General features: G+C 48.9%; 1 protein-coding gene across 2 annotated transcripts in view; it reads right to left on the minus strand.

Moving 5' to 3' along the window:
• GAB2 (GRB2 associated binding protein 2) overlaps window positions 1–8,576 on the minus strand; it is a 91,913-nt gene extending 83,337 nt beyond the window's left edge. The window contains exons 1-2 of one of the 2 annotated variants that reach the window (XM_033086395.1): window positions 8,445–8,503; window positions 395–550 (exon numbers count right to left, since the gene is read on the minus strand). Coding sequence is in view for 1 of the 2 variants with exons in the window: in XM_033086385.1 (XP_032942276.1) it covers window positions 8,445–8,516 (72 nt within the window). In the remaining variant the exon portion in view is untranslated. Of the gene's footprint in view, window positions 1–394; window positions 551–8,444 lie in introns of both variants that reach the window. The other variant, XM_033086385.1, reaches the window with a different exon arrangement.
• Window positions 8,577–10,289: the final 1,713 nt, after the last annotated feature.

A 10,289-nucleotide genomic window follows, 5' to 3' on the forward strand; every position in this document is an offset into this window, starting at 1 on the left:
TGCAAGATTTCCCAGACCAGAATCTTCTCCAGGAAAAGTGTACAAGAACTCAGAAAAAAAATAGGAACCAAATATGAAAACACAAATCCAGAGATGAAATCAGCTCTCCACTTCCCCCCCAGGTTGCTGGATTTAGTCCAGATTCATTGGAGAAACAGGCACCGCTGGCTATCTTACACAGCAAGAAACATATGCTTCCAGCACTCTGATTTTCCTCCTGTCCTTTAAAGGCACAGATTGCAGGCTAAAGACAGCTAAGAACAATTTTTTTTACCAAAGCTGCTTTTAAAATATTTTTTAAAAATTTGAAACACAGCACATATTTAAATTGCGGTATGACTAGATATGATTGATGACATGTGTACGATGGCACTGTGCAGGCTTGCACACTGACCTTGAGGAAATCCTCTTTGTGCGCTGCAAGGTCGTGGCAGGCACGCCTTGGTGCAACTGTGTATGCCTGGCAGCATGCAAATGGTCTGGATCTCTTCTTAAAGTCTCAGGTCTGTTTTCTGTGAATCCACACGATGAACATTTGCTTTTTCTGTCACTAATCACAAATAAGAAAGAAAAGTGATCATAGAATTACAGAAGATCCTGAGCTGAAAGGGACCCACAGGGATCACTGAAGCCCAACTCCTGGCCCTGCACAGGACACCCCAAGAGACAAACCATGTGCCATACTTCCGGAACTCCAACAAGCTTGGTGCTGTGACCACTTCCCTGGGGAGCCTGTTCCAGTGCCCAACCACGCACTGGGTGAAGAACCCTTTCTTAATACCCAGTCTAAACTTTCCCTGACACAGCTTCGTGCTGTTGGGTCCTGTCACTGGTCACCACAGAGAAGAGAGCAGTGCCTGCCCCTCTGCTTCCACAGCAGCTGCAGACCACAATGAGGTCTCCCCCCAGTTTCCTCCAGGCTGAGCAGACCAAATGCCGTCAGCAGCTCCTTGTAAGGTTTCCCCTCCAGAGCCTTCACTGTTTTCATGGTCCTCCTCTGGATGCTCTCTAACCTTTGCATCTTTCATACACTGCGGCACCCAAAAATGTCCCCAGCCCTCGAGGTGAGGCTGCTCCAGCTCAGAGCAGAGCAGGACAATCTCCTCCCTTGCCCATCTGGACATGCTGTGCCTGATGCCCCCCAGGACACACTTGGCCCTCCTGGCTGCCAGGGCACTGCTGACTCAAATTTAATTTTCCATCCACCAGGAACTGCAGGTCCCTTTCCATGGCACTGCTCTCCAGAATCTCATTCCGCAGGCTGTCCGTACATCCAGGGTTGCCCCATGACAGGAGCAGAATCTGGTACTTTCCCTTGTTAAACTTCAGACAAATGGTTATTGCCCAGACCTCTAATTTGTCCAGATCTCTCTGTAGGGTCTCTCTGCCTTGGAGGGAGTCAACAGCTCCTCCCAACTTGCTATCATCAACAAACTTAGCATCCCTTTGAGTCCTGTACCCAAGTAATTTTTTAAGATGTTGAAGAGCACTGGCCCTGAGTCCTGCAGAACCCCGCTAAAGATCAGTCACCAGCCCTGCTCTACACTGGTTCCATCTATAGAGGGAGTTCACTCCCACGTTCACTGCCAATTTGCTGTGGTTTAACCCATGATAACCACATGATAACCACAAAGCTGGTTTCATTTGGCAGCAAGGTGGAGGAGCTACGCAGAACGGCAGCAAAATGTCTTTCAGCTCTACTCCTGCTCTGTGGGCACTCTGAAGTAAATAAAAATCTCTCATTTCTTCTACCTCCTGAGATACATTTTATCACCACGATAAGGTGCTGAAAGATCCACCTAAGCATTATGATAGAAAAGTGAGACTTTAAAGACTTGAAAGGAATACTGAAAGGAAGGGCCATTTATATTAAAAGCAGTAATTTCCAAATCTTTTGGATCCACTAATCTTAGAGAGACCCTTGATGACCTTGGCACCCTCATCATCCAAATCTCTGACAGAGGTATTATGTATTTGTCTGGACCAGCTGCAATCCGTTTCCACAGCTTCACACATCCTCAGCAGCATGCAAGCAGCTTGGGAGCCCCTAGCTCAGGTAGAAACCACAAAGCCAAGGTGAGTTTCCGTCTCTGGGAATGACCCTGAACACAAGGGCAGCCAAATCACTGACTTGCTCCGTGCCTTGGTTTCCCCACCAGACCAGACCTTTCAGAGCAGATGTGGTCTCCCCAGACACAGCACATGGAGCTCCAGTCACCTCAGCTGCTACTGTAATACAGATAAATAATCTTTGTTCTGCCTTTGAGTCACTACTATAAATTATGTGCTTCGGTCTGGTAAACACTTTTGCATCATGTCTTCTATCTGATAGTTGCCAAACGAAAAAGGGAAAAAAAAAAAGTTTCAGTATCACTTCTGCTCTCTTTCAAAGAGAAACAAGGCCAGCTTCCTCACACACTTTCCTTAAGTATTGTTTGTCTTAAGTTCAACCTGTGCTTTGCCACCATCAATCTTTTACAGCCACTGTGGACTGCCGGGACAATCAGCCAACTCTGAAGTCATAACAGACAGCAGAGGATTCACTCAAGCCAAAGTACCAGGAAAATAAACCAGGTTCACCCCCCACACCGCACACCCTTGTGGGCATGTCCACCTCAATTGATGCAATGCCTCGGAACACTCACGGGTTAGTCCTGACCAAACCAGTTTGGGTTTCAGCAGCTGGAAAGAGTTGCCCCAGCACGTGTGTTGTCAGCAAACAAAACCAAGGCCATCCACCTTCACAGCCAGCTGGGCTACAACAGCTCTACTGCTTCTGAGATTCGTGGCTCCATGTTGCACCTTACAGAGGTGTAAGAAATGTTGGGTTAGAGGCTCCTTGGGAGGTTTCTAGTTCGAGGTGTCACCAGATCAGGTCAGCTGGAATTTTCTCTAGCCAAGTCTTAAAAACCTCCAAAGACTGAGACCCTGCAGCCTCTGTGGGAATCTCTTACTTTACACCATGACCCACTTACTGGAGGGGCTTTCCTAAGACCCAGCCTGAAACTTCAAAGCTGGGTTGTGGCTGTTGCTCCTTATTTTGTCACCTTCTACAATTAAAAAGGGTTTGACTCCATCATTCCCACAACTATCCTTCAAGTATCTGCATGTTACTAGATCCCAATTATCATGCTGACAATACATCACCACCTGACAGTTTCCAGAAAATGCTACAGTGGGCAAAGAAATGCAGCCCCACACTCAAAAAAAATGACCCCAAAAGGAGGTTGTAGGGAAGAGGTTGTGTGTTTTGACTCATCAGCAATGATGCAGCTGAGAAACAAGTTAGAGAGCGGGACCTTTGTGCAGCATTGCACAAGAGAGCTGGTGCAGCAGGAGTGCTGGCAGGCACTGCCTTTGCAAGCAAAATGCACCCCCTGACCTGCAAAACCTTCTCTGGTGGAGCAAGTGTTTATCCCTCTTCTGAATCATGGGGCAGATGACAATAGCTAAAATATATGATGGTCTTTTGGAATCAAGTTGGGAGATTACATGGGAGGAGCAGGGTGCAGCAAGGCAGTTTGACAGATGGAATAAGTGCAAACTCATGGAGTTCAGAGCAGTCAAAACTTTCTACAAAGAACTTGTCAGAGCACTTCCCTGAGTCCCATTAGGAGATCCAGGTGACATAATTGGTGCCCTTAAGCCTCTTAGCTGTCCCTCCCTGCATCCAGGCTCAAAATCTTTAAATTCACTCAAACCAGCACTGGAAGGAGCTTTTGGAGAATTTGTCAAATTTATTCCACTGCCTCAAAACAGATTCAGCTTTCTGAAGTGGAGTTTGGCCAACCTGTATTTCAGAACTGCCACGATGGAGACTCCAAGCCCATCCCAAACCATCTGTTCCACTGTTCCACTCCTCTGGAATCAGAGGTTAGGAAGTTTTTCCTACACTTGTTTCCCTTGCTGCAGTTCAAGCTCAGCACTTCTTGGCCTCCAACCACCAGCCATGGAGAACAGTTTACTCCCTTCCCCTTCACAGCTACCTTTGGAATACTCGAGCTCTGTTACTTCTCCTCTCAGCCCTCTCATCCCCAAACCATCCCGTTTCCTTCAGTCTTTCTGTTTTGTATATTTTTGTTCATTTTTTTCGTGTTTTTCTTTGGCATGTCTGCAACTATTTCCTATTTTGTTAGTGGGCAGAGCATCCCAAATGAGGCATGGCACAACTGAGCATGGGAGTGACCAATTAAAACTCCTTTAAGAGAAGAGGAAAAAAAAAGGAGATAATTTTGCACAATACCTATCTTTTGTACTTTGCTGCAGAATAAAGAGATGTTCTTTCTTCTCCCTCCTATAAAATTTCCTCCCAGTCAGCACTGTGCCAAACTCCACCTGGCATCTCCATCACTTGACAGCCTATGATATGTCTGCACTAACGGTCCTACTTCAGTCCACATCCCACATTCCCATTTAAGGAGGACATCCTAATAATGCATTTTCAGGTGGGATATGAAGGATCTACTTCAGGAACCAAAGTAAGCCCTTCATCAAGGAGCTGCCCCTAGGAACAGGGCTGCGATCAGTAAATCAGCCCTTTAACCTCTTCTTGCTTGCCCCATCAGAGAGGAGCAGCTCTTCCAATGACCTTGGAAACTGCTTTTGTTTGATGTAAGAATGACATTGATGCACAAAGCCAAACCCAGATAAACCAGCTGGGAGGAAAAAAACAAAAAAAAAAACCCACAGCACTGAAGGACTGTAAAACTGGTACACGACGAGAAGCTTTTGTTTTAGTCAGAACTGCAGACATACATCTCAGCCAGACAGAAAATACTCTGACTTCATGGTACATAAATGAGCAGGCAGAGCACACTGATCTAACGATAGGGAGCTGAGCTGCTCTACGACAGCACTTATTTTTCACAGTGCTTCCCTGCCAGACAGTCCACCCCCGAGCCCATCGTGCCGGGCAGCGGACAGACACAAAACACTGCTCTAAACCCACGTCTAACACAGGAGACAACAGACAGGCACGTCCAGCAGGAGAGGACCAGGAGACAGTGAGTCAGTACAGGACCAGCACAACATGCGCTGGTCTCGGCTCGTTGGTCACACAACTAAAGCCCGGGGTTTTGTTTAGGGATTGGGGATTTTTTTTTTTAATTTTTTAAGAAAATGTTTTAAGGAGGAGGCAGGAGGAGAATTAAAAGACAGTTCTGTGCTTTGTGTCTGTGTACAAGGAGACCCTTTCATGCATGAAAGTCAGAAAGGCAAAAGGTAGGGACAGGCTTTTTAACAGGATCTGCAGCAACAGGACATGGAACAATGGCTTTAAACTGAAAGAGGGTAGATTCAGACCAGATATGAGGAAGAAATTTTTTTAAAACAGGGGTGGGCACAGGTTGCCCAGAGAGGTGGTGGATGCTCCATCCCTGGAAACATACAAGGCCAGACTGGACAGGGCTCTGAGGAACCTGGTCTAGCCCCTGCTCATTGCCAGGGGATTGGGATAGATGAGTTTTAAACCTCTCTTCCAACCCAAACCATTCTATGAAGGTATAAAAAGTATTTGTCTGAAAAAAAGCAATTAAGCAAGAGGATGAGGGAGCTTGATGTCCCAAGAAGAACAGAGGTGAAAAGAGATATTTTGGTACTTCAATTACTTTTGACTTTCAATTGTATTCTTAGCTTTTATTATCAATATTACAGTAGCATTTGCAGCCAAACTGCCCAGAATCTACATGAACCCCTGTCTGCAGTTATGAGGCTGAGAAAGGTACACATTCTCTCACCTTTTAAGCAGTCATCATTTGATCATTTGAATGTCTCTCAACAGAACAGAAACTCACAGTACTGATATTTCTCAGAGTGTTGTACAAATAGGTCCCACAATCTCATATAAACACAACCCTCTGAAGTGAAACAGAGCAGGTATTGCTGTAAATGCAGATTAATGCTGCACAGGTCAGGTGTAGAGGAGAGTCCCCTTTCCCAACTACCCTGGGTGGAAGTTAGAGAGAAAATTTAGTACTTTCTTGCCATAGATCTCCTTGAAAAATAAAAGCAAAACAAAACCAAGCTTATAAAAGCACAGGACTTCAAGGACAGCATTAGCAACACACCCATGGGCAGACACATACATTTGAAATGCACTTGTCAAAGAAAAAATAAATCTATCCTCTACCCTGTGTCAATACAGCCAGAGCAGGAACTTCAAACCCCATTAGCAGCATCCTGCAGCCTGAGATTTCTCCTTTGAGGTCTCAAAGCAGAATATAAACCGAAGGTATAAGGAAAGCAGCAAAGCCAGCGATTCAGCACCTTCCCTTTGAGGCTGTACAAAACCTGGCATAACGTGCCTTTCGTGCACAAAAACCAAAGTGGGTTTACTGTGGACAAAGGCAGATTTTACAGAAGGAAAGCCATCACCTTCAGGCTCTGGACCAGCAAGCTGTTCTGAATTGCTCTCGAGGAGAACCTGATCCACACACCAACACCCTGCATGCACACCACAGCTACAGAAATAAAGTATCAATAAAAATGCATTACAAAGCAAAAGGACTGGGCACCGCCAAGTGAGACACAGTCCCAGCTAAAGGCCAACACTTTCAAATCCAGCCACCGATGCAGGAAGCTGGTGCAACTGGTGTGACTGGAAGGGAAGTCCCACTGACCACAGTGTGGGACCGCTCCAGCGCAGAGATCCCCTCGAGTGACATCTGCCAAGCATTGCTTCCTGCCCCACGGAGGCTGCGTGGGATGGCCGCGCACATCTCAGCAGGGCCACATTTCCTCTGGGGGGAATGAGGATGTTTTGAAAACATAGGTGGCTTGCAAAGCGCTTTGGGATGTATGTGGATGAAAAGCACTCTTATGTACATCGATAATTAGCACTAACCGCTGGCGTGTCACACCCTCCATGTAGAGCGTTTAGCAGATTTATTCAGCTCTTGCTGGAATGCCAGAGCACAAGCTAGATATTCAGACAGCGATGTGAGTGCCCTTTCATGGGGCAGATGCTGGGGAGCTAATGATGTTTGATGAGTTAAGGCCATTGGTGACTCAGGATCAGCAATTAGTTGATTTCTGCGGGAGGAAGGTGCTTTGCTCCATTAAGCTAAAAGCATCCTCCACAGTTCAGCATGCACAAAGTCATTCTGTCCACCTCCCACAAAGCCTGCCTACGTTCATTAGGGGGTTGATACTTCCCACATAAACACTCATGTTTACCTTACTGGATTCCCTTGCAGTTCCATCCCACAGCCCTGTGCCAGCCTGATATTCCCTGGAAGACCATAAGGCACACAAGGAAAGGATTGCCAAGAGCACTGGATACACAGTCTAATACAAAGCGATGTGGTACCATGGATGTCTATGGGGCTGAACCCATTTTGGGCAAGGCTAATAACACTCTATCACAAATCAGACACAGCCCCAGTCCTGCTCTAGACTGCAGAACAGGACTACAGACATCCATCTCCCTCTCAAGGATAGGCAGTGATGCTTCCATCAATCAATAACAGGCACTGGGGAGACACCAGCTGCACTTGTTCTGCCTGCCATTCCCGAAATGCATACAGGCAAAAGCAACAGGACCGAAGGACGATCTGGCCAGTGACACTTCCCCTAGGAAGGGAGAGCATCCAGCTCCTTCCCAGAGGCTGCATTCCAGTCATCTGAAGGCTGGCTGAGGATGATCATTGGTGTCAGGGAGTGGGACCCTTGACGTGCTGGGGAGCAATGTGCCGAGTCATAGGACAGCAGCGCGTTTCTGAGCGCTAATGCTCGTGGCACATGGCAGGATTGTCAAGCGGAGGACGCAAAGAACAGTTATTTCGTTCAATGAGTGGGGAATGTGACAGAGCTGGCATTTGGACCCTCTTTTTACAACTTCTTTGAAGTGTTTGATCTCAGCCGCTAACAACACAGAGGCTATCGAAGCACTACTGGTGCTATCTTCAAAGGGTTCGGACGTTCAATGATTAATAGGAACCCTGCACGGGATGGGGGAGAGCGACTATAATGGGAACGCTGGGGGAGATCCAAGATGCGTTAGTACCTTTACTCTTTGGGACCAAGGTACTCCCAGCCTCCCCGAGAACAGACGACTTCAAAGGCGGGGGTGTGACCGTCGCAGGTCCCGGCTGAGCCCGGCCACCGCGGGGCGCAGCCGGAGCGGCCCCAGCGCCGAGTGTCCGCTCCGGCCGTGTCCCCGCTCCGGCCGTGGCCGTCACCGCCCGCCCCATCGCCCCGGGGCACGGAACAAGCCGGGGGGCTCGGAGATGCTCCCACCCGCCTTCCCCGAGCGGCGGGGAGCCAGAAGCGTTCGCTCCCCGCCCGGGCAAGGGGCACCCCCGCCCTGCCGAGCTTCCGCGGCGCCGGGAGGGGCGGTGGCAGGTGCACCCGGGCTGGCGGCGGGGGAGCGGGGATGGAGGCGGGGGGATGGATCCCGGCTTTCCCGGGGCCGGGATAAGGATGAGATGGGGTGGGCTGAGACTTACGTATCTCCGTAACTTCTTCTCCGGCGGTGACTTTCGGAGCCAGCCCGAGCACACCACCTCCCCGCCGCTCATCGCGGCAGCCGGACGCCGCCGGGCGCTGCCTCCCGGCGCTCAGCGCCGGCCGCGCCGGCCCATGGAGGGCGGGCGGGGTGGGTGGGTGGGTGAGCGGACGGACGGATGGATGGATGGATGGATGGGTGGATGGGTGGGTGGAGGGAGGGAGGGAAAAAGGGAGGGAGGGATGGAAGGATGGATGGGGGGCGGCGAGCGCCTCCCCCCGCCGCCGCGGCCGCTCGGCTGCGAGCGGGGAAGCAGGAAACTGGCTCCTTCCCGGCTCACCACGCCTCCGCCCGCCCGGCGCCCCGCCAGCCCTGTTAAAGACACAAACCCCGCGGGGAGAGGGGCTGCCCGGCCCACCGCCGCCCCCGAGGGGCTGCCGCTCGTCCCCGTCCCCCCCACACTCATACAGTGCCTACGGAGAAACTTCATCCATGCTGCAGCAGGTGATCTCTAACAGCGCAACGTTTCCTTCATTAAAAAGTACAGCTCCCCCCAGACCTCTCCCCCGTAAGGTTTCACTACCCCAGGACCCCTCCTCTCTCTTGGTGGAGAAGGTCCTTCTCACCTCGGAAAAGCGAAGCTGGCTTTAGCCTCGCTGTGCTCAGGGACTTGTGCCTGAGATAAAGGTGCCATAGGAAAACAAAGAGGTTGAGCAAGAAACAGCCAAACTAAAGTGATGTCAAAAACCCTCCTGGAGAAAAAAAATAGCAATAAAAAACCACGAGGGGAATCAATAAAAGCTTCGTATTTTATTATTGATTTTTAAGTAATGGAGCAGTGGCCACTGAAAGGGGATTTGACTGCCATTGGAGTCTCATGTAGACAAGCCGGGTTTTGTATTACAGTGTATTATACCCTGGCTGAGATTCACTATCAACTTTCAGATCTAGAAACACTGTACATTTCAAAGCCTGATCCTCTCCTCTCCATCTCAGGCAGTAATAAAACATCCCTCCACAGCCCTTCGAGTTGGCTTATGCTCTAGCTTTCCTTTCACTGCACCCTTTAAAGCAAAACTTGGGCATGGCACCCAGAAAAGCTGAGTCCTCTTAGCCCACGCTCATGTGGAAAGCACAACCCATTTGCTAGGAATGGATTTCTAAGACCTGTCTCTGTACAACAGCTTTGCCCCAAACCTGCTTGGGCACATTCAGTCATCCCTGCCTCAGCTTCCCTGCCTGTCCAACCTCTGTGGGCAGGGATGGTCCCTCCTTACATGTTTGTGCTGTAGCTGGTGCAATAACAACTTCATGCTGGCTGGATGTGTTACTGTATGTCACACAACAACAACCTTTATATAACGCCGCTCGAGCAGGGATCTTGCATCACTTCAGAGCAGTAATTGCAACTTGCAGTGCCTCTGGGAGGTAGGAACAACACCTCTTTTCAAGATGGGGACAGCACGGTTAAGCCATATGTTGTTTATCATCTTTGTGAATGCATAAAGTAGGGGAATAACCCCTTACAGAACAAGTCAGTAATTTGTTAGGAATGTATTTTCTCAACAGCTTTGTTTTTCTGCCAGTGAAATGCAAAGGCTAAATAGCAAGATTTTTCTACCTTCTCACTACCCCAAGGAAGGGCTTGATCCTATTCCAGTGATTGAGAGATCTTCCCAAAACACACAGAAATTTCAGGGAGGCCAGTGAGCTATTGGGGATTTAGAAAGACTCAAGAACAGATGATCATGATTAATACACAGGTATGATGCAAAACTATTCCATGGTGTATGTTAATGATTCACAGGTTAGGAATTCACTCACACTGACACCAATGCAAAGTGGT

This window comes from Catharus ustulatus, chromosome 2 (genome assembly GCF_009819885.2).
Source record: "Catharus ustulatus isolate bCatUst1 chromosome 2, bCatUst1.pri.v2, whole genome shotgun sequence".
NCBI classification, from domain to species: Eukaryota; Metazoa; Chordata; class Aves; order Passeriformes; family Turdidae; genus Catharus; species Catharus ustulatus.